At 44.9% G+C, this 14,512-nt stretch overlaps 1 protein-coding gene across 1 annotated transcript in view; it reads right to left on the reverse strand.

The window, feature by feature from the left end:
• Positions 1-11,764, reverse strand: part of NPLOC4 (NPL4 homolog, ubiquitin recognition factor) — a 49,821-nt gene extending 38,057 nt beyond the window's left edge. The window contains exons 1-3 of the mRNA XM_055575360.1: positions 11,590-11,764; positions 7,736-7,816; positions 1,716-1,828 (exon numbers count right to left, since the gene is read on the reverse strand). Coding sequence (XP_055431335.1) covers positions 1,716-1,828; positions 7,736-7,816; positions 11,590-11,604 — 209 coding nt within the window. The 5' untranslated portion in view covers positions 11,605-11,764. The remainder of the gene's footprint in view (positions 1-1,715; positions 1,829-7,735; positions 7,817-11,589) is intronic.
• Positions 11,765-14,512: the final 2,748 nt, after the last annotated feature.

Consider the following 14,512-nt stretch of genomic DNA (forward strand, 5'->3'; position numbering starts at 1 on the left):
TATTTAAAGAGATAATGGGGAAGAATTCTTTACACCTCACCTGCAGATACAGAAAATACATTTTACATCAGGTAGAATTACACACAGCACCTAACAAACCATCAAGTCCACACCTGGACAGATCAAACAGAAACCACAGGACCCCAAGACCAACAGAAGATCTTTAAAGCAGCCAGAGGGGGTTAGAAAGAACTTACAAATGAGTAAGAGAATTAGAACAGCCAGTTGAACTGTGAAAATGGCAACAAAGGCAGTGGAGTGAGCCCTGCAAGGAGCTCTGGGTGACCGACTCTTACAGACGTGGTCAGGTAACTCTCGAGCAGGGACAGGACGTGGTTCTCATGCTGCTCAGCAAGCATCACAACTATCACTGAAAAGACGCGCTCTAGGATCACCCAGAAAGACACGCCCTCCAAGTGTGACCGCATGGCAGGTGGACAGCCTTGCCTAAAGGGTACTTCATCCTGCAGCCCCCCTTTCCTGGCATCCAGCCGTCAGAATAGCTCTGAGACACACAGCTGCCACTTCCACAGTGCTCGTCCCATGTAGGGACCAGACAACCATGTGGAGGAGGCGCAAGCCCCCCACCCTCTAACAGACAAGGGTGGAGGGGCCCAGTGAGACTGGGTGACTATTCAGGCACACAGCCAGGAGTAGTGGGTGTGAGTCCAAACCTGAGTAACACCCACGAGAAGTGATTCTCAAGATGCGGAAACCCTTTGCAAGCTGGGAGGAAAGTCGGCTCTCATCCACTGGAAACGAATATACGTAAGACAAGGCTTTACATCATCACAGCAGCAGGCAATGAGCAGGTGCCAAACAAGTATCCGTTGAAGAACAAATAAATTCATGTTAAAATTGCATTTTTCCCCCTAATATATACTAAATGTGAATCTAAAATGGACCACACAGATTGCCAAGACAGCCTATTATTCTGACTGGTAAAAGTCACACAGCCAAGTACCAACAAAGCCCAGCCCAACCCTCACTAGTGGTCACAGCAGCCAGGCTACCTGTAGCCCAAATAGGAGAATTCCCTGCCCACTACCTAAGGACAGCGAAAGACCTGAAGGGTTCTACTCACTAACCCGTGAGCAGGTGTGCCCACACAGCTCAGACAGGGGTAAGCAAACCTTTTCTATAAAGGGCCAGACAGTAAAATATTTTTGGCTTTGCAGACCAGACAGCCTCTGTCACAATCACTCAGCCCTGCCCTTGCAGCATGAAGACATATAAATGAATGGATGGACGTGGCTGTGCTCCCATAAAACTAAAAAAAACAGAAGAGGTCTCTGCACCCAAGAAATCCTTCTGACATTACCCATCAATTCTAAGGTATTCCAGGGGTCGTGCCAGCAAGAAATACAACACAGACCTACCAAGCAGGTCTCAAGGCAGAACTACACACAGAGTTACATTCAAGGTCCTTCTCTGCATGAAGCAGCTGAGTGTGCAGTTGCACACACACTATAACTCCTCCTCTGTGACGCACATCCCTGAATTCTGCAAGTCAAACAGATCGGCTCGACAGTAACTGTAGATTCGGCATGGCTGCCAAACACCTGGCAAGCAGCACGGTCACCCGTACTCTGGTCCACGTTCAAGACCGTAATCACAGTAGCAGAAGGAAACAGGGGAGAACTTAGTGACTTCAGGCGGGTAACTAGTGCCAGCATGCCCTCCCCACTCCCCACCTTCTCCCCTCGGGCACTCACTTGATCTTCAGCAGGTTGAGGGATTTGTTAGATGACGCTGTTATTTCTCCAGTCTTGTTTCTATTGATGTAAACTGAGAAGCCATTATTTTGGAAGCCAAACTCCTTTGCGACCTAAAACAACAGAGATTTAATAAAATATTTAAGGGAATTCCCTGATGGTCCAGTGGTTAGGACTCTGAACTTTCAGGGTTAAGGACCTGGGTTCAATACCTGGCTGGGGAACTAAAACCTCACAAGTCACACAGCACAGCAAATAACATACCAAAATATTTAAGTCTCACTACTCTGACCACATATATACATCAGACATTCCTAGTGAGTTTAGAAACTGCTCCTCCTTAAACAAATACCTCTTGTTATTTTGCTTTCTTATGAGGAAACTCGAGTCTGGGGCCAAGACATGCAGCTCAACTCTTAGGGTCATCTGAGACAGGGAATTTTGGCAGAGAAACAGAAATTATAAAATATAATCCAATGGAAATTCTACAACTGAAATAGAAAATTCACTGGATGGGCTTATCATCAGAAAGGAAATGACAAAAACAAAATAAAAAAAAGTCAATTAAAGATGGGTTAATAGAGATTACAATCTACAGAGAGAGATTTGAAAGAATGAACAGAGCCTTAGGGAACCTCCGGAGCCATAGCAAATGATCCTCCAGAGAAGAGAATAAGGCTAGGACTGAAAAATACTTGAAGAAAGAATGGCCAAAACCCTCAAATTTGATGAAAAACATATGAGTTAACAAATCCAGGAAGTTCAGCAAAACCAAAATAGGATAAATAAAGAGAAAACTATGTCTGGGCACACTGTCATCACACCGCTAAAAACCGAAGATCAATGGAGAACAGAAGACAATGGAACAACATCTTTAAAGTGCTGAGGCAGGAATAAAAATCTGTCAACTCAGAATTCTCCATCTGGAGACAATACCCTTCAAATACAAGGGCAAAATGAAAACATTCTCAAGTTGACAAGATCCAAGAGCACCTGTTGCTGACAGCCTCCACCACAATAAATGCCAGAGGATGTTCTTCAGGCTGAACACCAGACAGAAACTCAGAAGCAGAGGACACACGAAGATAAGGACTCCAAATCACACAACAGGAAATCATCACAGAATCGCCATGAGAATCCTGAGAGAGCAACAATGCTGGTCAGGAACAGGAGCAGGTACTTTCTTGGCAGTCCAGGGGTTAAGATTCCACGCTCCCAACACAGAGGGCATGGGTTCAATTTCTGGTCGGGGCCTAAGATCCAGCATGCTGCGCGGTGTGGCCAAAGACAAAGAAACAGACAAGACTAAAGACTTTGACCTTTTTCTGAAACAGCGATAAACTGAAATTAACAAATTGTGGCATTTTATCTGTTCTGCAAAACCATACTGTTTTTCTATAGGCAGAGCACTGCAAGCTATTGCCAAGAATAAGAAAGAAGTCTTGCACCAGGAACATCGTTCTTGCATGAGTTAGGATAGCACCCCTGGGATGTCAGGCAATCTCTGAAGTGGTGCAGGGTATCATGTGGGCAGCCCTGTGGGCAGAGGGAAATCCCTATGACCACATGACTGAGATCTGTGCTTTCTATCAGGAAAGAGAGCAGCAGTATTTTCAAATACAACAGGCAGCAACATTACTTCACACATGCTGAATCCCACTTTTGGGAGATGCAGAAATATATATACTAGGTTCTATACGGTGTTCCTGTGAAAATAACTGCTTCTGTGAACTCTGAATTCTTTATCTAAAGATAAAGAAATCAAACACAAGGCATCATGCATTAAAAAAAAAAAAAAAAAAAAAAAACTTAGCAGAGTCTTACAAGAGCACAGTTAAAATCTTAAAAACTGGGACTTTGCTGTCAGTCCAGTGGTTAAGACTCTGCCTTCCAACACAGAGGGCACAAGTCCCCAGTAGAAGAACTAAGATCCCACATGCCACGCAGTGCAGCCAGGAAAAAAAGCTTAAAAACTTCGTTTCACACCTGAGATAATCTTGATGTGTGACTACTGTAATAAAACCAGAAACACGGTGCTGTGTAAGATGAGTACAAATGTTTATAATGGAAAGCAACAAAAGAGAATACATGGCATGATTTCATTTAAGTTCAAAAACAGCCAAAACTAAAATTTAGGGTTTAGGAAGGCATAGAGGTGGTCAAACACAGAAAAGTGGGGAAGCAGCTCCCATCAGGTCAGGAGAGGAGTGACAGGGTGAGGAGGTGGGAAGGCTGACCGACAGTTCCTGGAGGCTGGCACCGCCCCAACCCAGACCTGGGTATTTTCTTCATCATCAGTCTTTTTGACTGTTCACATTTTTCAAGCATCTCTTAGCAGGTACTTTAATTCACAGGTAAAAAAAAATGTATATTATAAAGAGAAAGGACAGAGTCACTTGCTGCTAAGAGGTCAGTTAAGAAAGGACTGAGGGAAATTTCCTGACAACCCAGCAGTTAGGATTCTGAGTTTTCATGGCTGAGGGTGCACATTTGATCTCTCGTTGGGGAACTAAGATCCCAGAAGCCACAAGGTGCAGCCAAAAAAAAAGGATAGAGGTAGGATCTGGGGTGACTCAGTAAGGGCCCTTTCAGGGAAGTGACAGCAGCAGAAGCAAACCCTTGGATCCTGGAGATGAGGAAAGACGATGCCAAGCAAGACAGCCAGAAGAACCTGTCCTGGAGGGGTTTATGGTCTAATGATTCACAGAGAAGGAAAGGATCCAGTAACTCAAGATTCTATGAGAGATTTTCATTGCAAGATGTCTCACTACACTTACAAAACCAATTTCCTTAGAGAGCATAATGCCACATATTAAATCAGGATCAAGGGTGTCAAGTGTGGGGATGGGAAGTTGGAGCCAACAAAGTTCAGTGGTTAACATACTTTTCAGGCAAGTCTGTGAGGCGAAAGGAAGGCCATTTCAAAGCCCACCTACAGGGCACAAATGCACAGCCAAATTATTAATTATCAAAAATCAGTATGAGTCCACTTATATGACAAACCTGGAGAGACAGAATGTAGGGTGGTTACCAGAGCTGAAGGGGAGGCGGGGAGAGGAAGTTTGTGTTTAATGGGAACAGAGTTTCAGTGTGGGAAGATGAAGAAATTCTGGAGATGGATGGTGGTGATGTATAACACTATGAATGTACTTAACGCTACTAAACTATACACTTCAACATGGTCTGCATGGCAAATTTTATGTTATTTTTCTTATCACAGTTAAAAAAAAAGATACAAATCTACATTTGTTGACATAGAGTCATGTCCATAACCTATTGTGAAGTGAAAAAAGCAGTTTACAAATGATCACAAGGTGAGATGTGAATTTCTCTAGAATGGGTGCATCTTCTGCCTGCAGGGCAGGAGGACTGACATATGGGTCACTGCCTGGACTCGTGTAACTTGTCACCCAGATAGCTAACCAACCATCAGCCCTCAACACTGCCATCAAACAATCCATTCAATGATCAATCAAGGACGAAAGAGGGATCTTGGTTGTTGAGACTTGTCGGTAAGGTGGAGAACATCCTAGCACCAGCGCCTGAAACACAGGTGTTGATGGCTGGCTCACTGGTCTTCCTGACAGGGCAGACAGTGACCCCTTCAGGAAGACATAACATGGCCACGTGAATCAAAAAATGGTTCAGGAAGGTTGGACTCTGAATGTGAGGTCACAGGGAGAGCCTATTATCCAATTAATTTCAGTTGGATTTTCCTCTTTACCAATGCATAATACATGATTAAAATACATTATTTCCAAATCAGTCTTAAAAAAGCATTTACATATAAATTAAAATGCAGGCATGCCAGTTTTTGTTTCATTTTTTGTACTAAGTTGCTTCAGTCATGTCCAACTCTTTGCAACCCTACAGACTATAGACCACCAGGCTCCTCATGAGATTCTTCAGGCAAGAGTACCAGAGTAGGTTTGCCAATTCCTTCTCCATTTTTTTCTTTAGTGATCCATAAATGTTTCTCCTTAACCTCAGATATGAAATACAGCAGTAGTAGAGTATGCTCCTATTTTGGTAAAAGTACATGTACATGCATACACAGGAATGTGTGCGCACATATGCCTGCACAGGTGTACACATAAAGACATGCTACAGGAACAGTTATTTCTGGCTAGTAAAATTTTGAGTTATTATTATTGCTTCTTTATACTTCCTGTATTGTTCAAGGCTTTTATAATTAATCCATATTATTTGCATAATCAGAGGAAAGGATTTTCACTTGAGGGGAAACATCTCAGCATAATAAATGTTTGTTTTTGAGTATCCCCAAACAAATTTCTCCTAAGCAATGACTGCTGTGGTGATAATGGCTTCAGAAATTAGGTCAACACTAAACTGTACCTCCCTGACTCCACCCACATCCAGTGGCAGCTATTGTGTCCATATTCCCTATGCAAGGCAACAAGTAAATACCCAGAGGGAGCACTAGGATTTCAGGATACTTCTGAGGCAAATAAAAGTCAGAATAATCCTGTATTTTCAGGCTTCTTTTAAATCATTTGAATTTAACCCGTCCAACAACTCTATATTTGATGCCAAGCACAAAAACCTCAAGTTAAAAACAAAACCATATCTCTACATGGTTACTACAGATATAAGAAATTTTCATATAACAAAGACTCAGAAAAGTAAAGAACAACTGTAGGCAGTATTCTTAATCTTACGTTTATCCCCACAACTGTCCAAGCAATAGCCACTTAATGCTTCATCTTTGCTCAGACGATCTCTCAAGAACTCAAGCTTTTAGGGTATCCCAGCACCATTACCAGGAGTGAGCTGACAATGGTCAGCTGCTACTAAAAAAGCAAAGAGTAAAATATTAAAACGGAGTAGGAAAAGGCAACCCACTCCATTATTCTTGCCTGGAAAATTCCATGGCCGGCTACAGTCCATGGGGTCACAAACAGCTGGACATGACTGAGCAAGTAAGCACACATGCAGGATATTAAAAAGTCCTTGAAGACACAGAAATTCTCTTTTCTGCTGTCTACTGCACCTGGGTTTTCTTTCTTTTATTCTTGTAAATACGGTCACTTAAGCAGCACTGTTGGAATCAGAATAGAAACTACTTTTCAGAAACCAAACTTCTCAGGTAAGTGCTATGACTTCCTTAACAGATCACAGTGTAATCCTCAGCAAATCTCCTTATTCTCTGGACTTCCAATTTCCATCTTTGTGAAAACAAAAAGATCAGACTACCTGACACTGAAAATTCCCTCTGGCTTTAACAGTCTGTGACCATTTTTTTTTTTTTTTTTGCTTATGAAAAGTGACTTTTTAAATCATTATAAAAGTTAATAGCCATCTACAACAAATTCAAATAATAAAGAATGTATAAAATAGAGGTTGGCAAATTTTCTCTGTAAAGAGCCAGGCAGTAAATATATTCAGCTTTCAGGCCATACAATCTGTCACAACTACTCAGCTCTGCCCCTGGAGCTCAAAAGCAGCCAGATAGTACATAAGCCAAAGAGTGCGGCTGAGTTCCAATGAAAATAGGCGGCGAGCCATGAACCATGCTCTGCCGACCTCTAGAACGAAGCATCAAGCAAAAGCCACTCTCCTTCCTTTGGCCTCCTCTTCCAGAGCTACCCCTTTTAGGTCTGGCTTATGCTCTTTAAACCACATTCTCACATCACAGATTTGTATATGGAGCTTATTTAATTTTTTAAGAAGAAAGTGGGATCATTCTATACATGTTAATAATTCCCCTTTGCTGAAGAACGATTCAAGTTCTTCACTCTCTGATTTTTCACTCACAAATATTTCTCCTATGAAATCCTTTTACACTGACCTTTGGGCCCTTGGTCCTGCAATGGTAAGCAGTGGTCAGCTGTGACACATCTGATCCTGTATCAGTCCCACCAATCATGACAGAGAAAACCAATGCAAGAGACTAAACTTGGGAGTGGAGAGGAATCAAGAAAATGAGGGAAAGAGAAAAGGTACAGACTAGGAAGGGAACAGTGGAGGATGAAGAAAGGTCAATACCCAGCCACAGGTACCTTTTTCAAAAATGTTGCAGCCGTTTCTCTCTTTGTTGCCGTGATCCGCTTCACCCCATCTGGGGACTGGACACGTATTATCTATGGTAAATGAAACAAGGTGGTTACTGTGCAGACTTGGAAGGTTCTGACCTATTACTGAAACTAACATCTGCAGTCTCTTGGCATATGAGTCACTGAAACTTAGAGAGTCAAACTTCACCTTTCCCCTTGCATATTGTAACCCAATGTTTCTAGAAGATGAAGCAGAGGTCTGAGAGTCATCAGCACAGGGGAGGACATCCTAAGAGGGCTGCCCTAATAGTCAACTCGTATCATTTCACTCAGAAAAATACAGCTTCAATTTTTTTTTAATTTATTTGGCCATGCCACATGGCTTGTGGAATTTTAGTTCCCCAACCAGGGCTTGAACCCACACCCTCAGCAGTGAAAATGGGAAGTCCCAACCTCTGGACCACCAGGGAATTCCTACAACCTCAACTTTTAACCATTGTTTATAAAGAATATATCTGAAAGATCAACATTTTTCTCTTCAGGTTTACACAAATATATTTTTTTTATCAGCAGGAAAAAAAACAAGAATCATGAACAACTGAGTTGTTTAAAAAAACATTTTTGTTCCCAGATCCATACAGATTACTTTTAAAACATCACAGAATTCCACGTGGAACTCCCTAGCAGACTATCAAGGGTTAGGACCCCCAGTGAAAGCCAAGGGCACAGGTTCGATCCTTGGTTAGAAACCAAGATCCCCCCAAGCCATGAGGCCAAAATAGAAAAAAAACTAAAAACATTAAAGGATTGCAGGAAATCTAATTTGTTATTTACTTTCAATAAAAAGAATAAAAGAAAAGAAATAAGATGTTTAATACCATGGTAAAATTTGTCAGGGTTTTAAATATATGTATTTTCATGGCTAGCCATGAAATGGTTGTCAGGTCTGGAAGACAGCTGGACAGAGCAGCACTTTCTGGACTTGATTTTCACCCTGATAGAAGCCCAGTGAAGGTGAGCTGCTATGTCCAGGCCAACCATCCGAGGTTTTGCCTCAATGGGGAGCATGAAAAGGCATGCCCTGCCACCAGCAAGACAGAGGATGTTCCAACCACCTGAGGGATGGGAGGAGCCACGAACAGAATGTGCCAGAAAGTACTCATGTTCTTCCTCTCAGCAACACTGCACTGTATATTGTATTCAAAACAACACTATACAGATGAGAATGTCATAAGCAACTGTTTTTGAAAGGCTTTCATTGATACAGGACAAAATGCCACAATGGCTTTCGATCTGGTCTATTTTATCAAACAAATTAAGAATAATGTAGGGACTTCCCTGGTGGTTCAGTGGCTAAGACTTTGGGTCCCAATGTAGGGTGCTGGCGTTCGATCCCTGGTCAGGGGACTAGATCCCACATGCCACAACTAAGATTCTGTGCAGCCAAATAAACAAATATTCTTTAAATAATAATAATTCAGATTTTCCTAAAATTATTCCTACATTTCCTAAAAAATAGCTTGTCTCTGTCTTTCTCTGTTTTGGTTTTTTCGGTCATACCTCTCAGCATGCAGAACTTTCCCAACCAGGCATCAAACCCCTACCCCCTGCAGGGGAAGCAAGGAGTCCTGTCTCAACTACTGGACTACCAAGGAAGTCCTTTCTCATTTTCTAGTAACATATGTGTGTGTGTGTGTGTGTGTGTGTTCTCATTTTCTAGTAGTGTGTGTGTGTGTGTGTGTGTGTGTGTGTGTGTATTCAGTCGTGTCGGACTCTGCAACCCCATGAACTGTAACCCGCCAGGCTCCTCTGTTTATGCAATTTTTCAGGCAAGAATACCGGAGCGGGTTGCCATTTCCTACTCCAGGGGATCTTCCTGACCCAGAGATCGAATAACTTTTGCTTAACTGAAACGGTTTCCGCCCCATGTTGTATTCAATTTTAAGATTTTGTTCTGAATAGTCCTTATGAAATCCCAATTGTTAAGAATGTATTTTCTTTATTTTTGCTTCTCAATAACATCTGTTTAACTTTCTCACTCATCTGTGTGTACCACAAACAAAAAGTCTTTTGACTTTTGATTTCTAGTATACTCTAGATTCAAGATCTAGAAAAATGTTTTAATACACAGCCTGGACATGAGGTAACCTCCCACTTATTTGTTTCTGCAATCTGTCTCCAATACTGAGGCAGGTTAAGCAGTCAAGAGCCCTGCTTCTCTTTGAGGGATGTAGTGACTGCGGCTTTTAATGTTCACTTAGGACCAACAGCATGACACTCTACTCCTTGAGGAGTTAAAGGTCAGGATTACACGTTTCTGGAGAGTTTCAAAGCTTAAGAAGTTATTCTACTTGTTCGTTTACAACAAGACACAGAAGTCGAGATTTCCAAGCTAAGCTCAGTATTTAACTCCGAAAGACAAACATAACTTATACTGAGGGAAGTTATGGCCTGGCCTCTGACACAGGCTATAAAGTAAAATACACAAGAAAAGACAAACCAGGCAACAGAGACACATTAACTTCTTGGCAACCTAGGTCTCCCTATTTATGAGAAAGTGAGCCCAGAATACTTCTTGGGGGAGTCAAAGAATTAGAAAGATAAAAATCAAGTTTTTACACAAAAAATTTTAGAAGACTTCTTCTAAATAAGTAAATAAACTTTTGAAATAAATTTCAGAATGATCTGTTTCAATTCCTCACAATGTGAGAAATTCTGCAAGAGATCCATGCTATCCACTACAGCTTTGCCTTATACACAGACACAAAAGTGGCTTTCTCTGAAACAACTCACTTATCCACAAGTATTTCAATTCAGTTAAAAATACTACAGTCAAGAGAAAGTTTGGAAGCATATTTGAGTGCTAACTCTTAACCTATTTCTAGGATGAGTTACCAAGAATTGGTGGTAGTCTTATTTTAAAACGAGTTAGTTGCTCATTTCTTTTCGGCCATTTATTCCCTCTGCTCATCTCTAGGCTGGGAAACGGGGAGAAGGAGCCAGGGCCCCTGAATAGAGAGCAGAGCTAGGACTCACTAGAGGAAAAGTCTAAAAGTCCCAGAGCTGGAGGTTCCTGCAGACCTGACCATCCAGAGAGAATGCGTGCTATTCCAACACCTGGCAAAACTGTTTGAGGCCCTCCCAAGGCCAAGTTTTGAACATGACTTGCCACCCCACACTGCTTTTGCTTCCCCCAGTAAATTCCAAGTGGTCCTTAAAGTTAACCAAAAAATTCTTCTGTTCAGCTGGTCTGTTGGGTTTTTTTCCGGCTACACTGACTTCTGAGAGGAACTTTTCTCAAGTTAAGAGACGGCCAGTTTTTTTCTGATTTTCACTTAAAAAAAAAAAAAACTTTAAGGGGACGTGTGTTAATCTCTAACTTCGGGTACAAAATGAGATCTAACATCCCTTTACAGACAGGTAGCTGTCAAGGTCTCCTTGCCATCCGCCAGTCCACCGTCTCCCTTCTTCGCAGCTTCCTCTAGCGGGGAGGGGGGTCCCCATTTGTAGAAAACGCTTTTAGTGACCTGTGACAAGGCACTCACTGGGGCGACGGCAGGAGGCAGGAAAGACGGACAGGAGACGAGGAGGGGTCTTAGCCCCCGGCAACCCGGAGCCCCTCTTCTAGGCGCGCCCGGCGAGACCCCGCGACCAGGAATAGAGCGGCCGGCACAGCCCACACCCTCAGACCGCCCGGCCTCCCACTCCAGCCGGGGACGGGAGGAGCTGAGAGGAGGTCGGGAGCCCAGCCGGCTAGCCGGCCCAGGAGGAGGAGGGCGGGCCGCTGCGCCTCTCCGCAGGCCGCGCCGGCAAATATGCTGCCTCATCCCGGCGCCCTCCCGCCCGGCCGCCCCACTCACGATGCTCTCGGCCATGGTGGCCGCTCCCGTGTCCGGGCTCGGGCCCCGGGCTGCCGCCGCCTGCCGCCCCACGGGCCTCGCAGCCCCGACCCCGGCCTCAGCCCCGGCCCCGGCCTCCCGCCGCCGCCGCCACCGCCGCTCCAGCTTCGCCGCCCGGCCGCCACCGCCGCGACGTCCTGTGCCTCACCCGACGCGCTCCTCCCGGCCGCGCGGCCGCGCAACCAGGTTCCGGCCCCGCAATCAGGTTCCGGCCCCACCAACGGCCCGCGCCTGCGCAGGGCGGCCCCGCGCTGGGGTCTGCGTGGAGGGGCGCCCCCAGCTGACCATGCGGTGGAGAGACACTGCGCTGCAGCCCAGATGGAAGTATCGGAGCGCATCTCATCCACCGACAGGTGGGCTCGAACTGGGCGCCTTGCTGGTCACACGGAAATTCTATTCTAAGTGTGTTCGGGAGGTCTTTGGGGAGGTGAGAGTGGAGGAAGCATGCGCTGTGTAACATTGTAGGATTCTTCTAGAAACTGAATAGAGAATAGTGCAGGAGGAGAATCAGGGAGACCCTTGGGGAGACTGAGGCTTTATTTAGTTCAGAGGGCAGAACACAGTGGCCATGAGGGGGCTGGACGCGGGACAAACGTTGGCGGAACAGTTGATAGGGTTGCTCCTATCAAGGGGCAAGGTGTGTGGTTTTTATCCTGCTAACACACATCCTGCTTTCTCACCCTGTCCTGCTCTTCTTGTACAAGACGGCCTCTTTTTGCTTCTCATACAGTATGCTTCTCATACTGACTGTATCCCTCACACAGAAGGACAAAACTGCGTCCTGGTGGTGACGTCTCCTGGTGTGGTCACGTCCAAGCATTGACAGACATGCTGTTCTCCTTTACACCGTTTGCCTTTTAATCTCCGTTGTGTGACTGTGAAGGTATTACATTAACGTTTTAAAGTTGTATTAGTAGTTATATTTCTGGGGCTGCCATGACAAAATACCACAGACTGAGTGGCTTAAACTTATTTTCTCACAGTTCTGGAGGCCGGAAGTTGGAGATCAGGCTTGGTTTCTTCTGCTGCCGCTCTCCGGGGCTTGTAGATGGCCGTCTTCGTCCTGTGTCTTCCCCCTGTGCAAGTGCATCCCTGGTGTCTCTCTGTGTCCCAGTTTCCTTTTCTTATAAGGACATTAGAGGACGGCCCGCCTTAATGGCCTGATTTTAAGTTAACTACCTCTTTAAAGGCCTTACCTTCAAAGTCTCATTCTAAGGCCCTGGGGTTTGGACTTCAACACAGAAATTTGGAGGGGGACACAGTTCAGCCCATAAAAGTGGGGGTGACTACACTTTCATCCAAAGGCTACCCAATATCAGAACAGGGCTGAGATGGAGCCAGAGAGGTGACAGCCATCTTCCTGAGAGCCTGCTTTGAAGCCTGATGCAGTAACTGATGAGGCCGGACGTGTCCTCCTTGAGGAAGAGACGAGCCACGGTCTGGCTACACCGAACCTGACCTCCAGCTCCCGTCCTATCCCTGACCTTCTGCCCGTAGCACAGCAGCCTGAGTGGTCCTTTTGTCAAATTGGATGCACCTTACTCAACACCTGTCATCTCCTCATCTCACTTGGAGAAAAATTTGAAGACAGCCATCCTTCAGACTTTCCAGGCTTGTTCCCACCTAAGGTACTACATGTGCCCGAAACGCTCTTCCTGCACGTCAGCCTGGCGTGTGCCGAAGGCACTGCCCAGACCCCCACTCAGGACCAAAGCTGCTGGCAGCACTGGCTGAGCTCTCCTTTGGGGACTTAGCTTACTCCAGATCACAGTCCCTTCCCCCAGGCAGCTCATGCCCAATAACAGCAATGGTTAGCAAGGCCCACCCCCATGTCTCGGTCTGGTACAATTCTGCAGGCCATCCCAGCTGCGAGGATCCCTGAGGCCTTTATTGGGATTGTCTGATTGCTCACCTTCTCCCTCCGCCTGTGCCATGCTGCTTCCATTGCAGGTCTGGATCCTGAGACACTCCTGGGTGACCTTCCTAAAGTCATCCTCACAGGGGCCTTGTCCCAAGAAAATCTATGAGGCTCGTTCCCTCTCTTCCTTCAGGTTCTTCTCAGTCCTCTTGTTCTTTTCTTTTCCTTTTTTAAAAATTTTTAAAATATTTATTTATTTATTTGGCTGTACGGAGCCTTAGTTGCAATACCAGGGGTATTAGATCCTGGCATGCCAGGATCTTTAGTTGCAGCATGTAAACTCTTTACTTGTGACATGTGAAATCTAGTTCCCTGACCAGAGATCGGACCTGGGCCCCCTGCATTGGGAGCACAGAGTCTTAGCCTCTTGACCTCCAGGGAAGTCCCTCTTTTCTTTTTTTAAATTGAGATGACATTCACAGAACATACAGTTAACCATTCTAAAGGGGAAAACTCACTGTCCTTTAGTGCATTCCCGATGTTGAACAATCACCTTCTCTATCTAGTCCTAAAGTTTTCATCAACCCCTGAAGGAAACCTCCCACTCATTCAGCCGTGGCTGCCGTTTCCCCCTTCCCCAACCACTGGCAACCACTAACCTACCTTCTGTCCCTATGGCTTTACCTATTCTACAAGTGGAATCACATAATATGTGGACTTTTGTGTCTGACTTCTTTCACTGAGCATCATGCTTTCAAGGTTCATCCGTATTGTAGCCTGTGTTAGAGCTTCTTTCTATTTTATGGCTGAGTATGGTAGGCTTCCTGGTGGCTCAGTGGTAAAGAATCTGCCTGCAGTGCAGGAGCTGCAGGAGATACTGGTTTGATCACTGTCTTGGGAAGATCTCCTGGAGGAGGGCTTGGCAACCCACTCCAGTATTCTTGCTGGAGAATCCTATGGACAGAGAAGCCTGGTGAGCTATAGTCCATCAGGTCACAAAGAGTCAGACATGACTGAAGCAACTAA

This window comes from Bubalus kerabau, chromosome 4 (genome assembly GCF_029407905.1).
Source record: "Bubalus kerabau isolate K-KA32 ecotype Philippines breed swamp buffalo chromosome 4, PCC_UOA_SB_1v2, whole genome shotgun sequence".
Classification (NCBI taxonomy): Eukaryota; Metazoa; Chordata; class Mammalia; order Artiodactyla; family Bovidae; genus Bubalus; species Bubalus kerabau.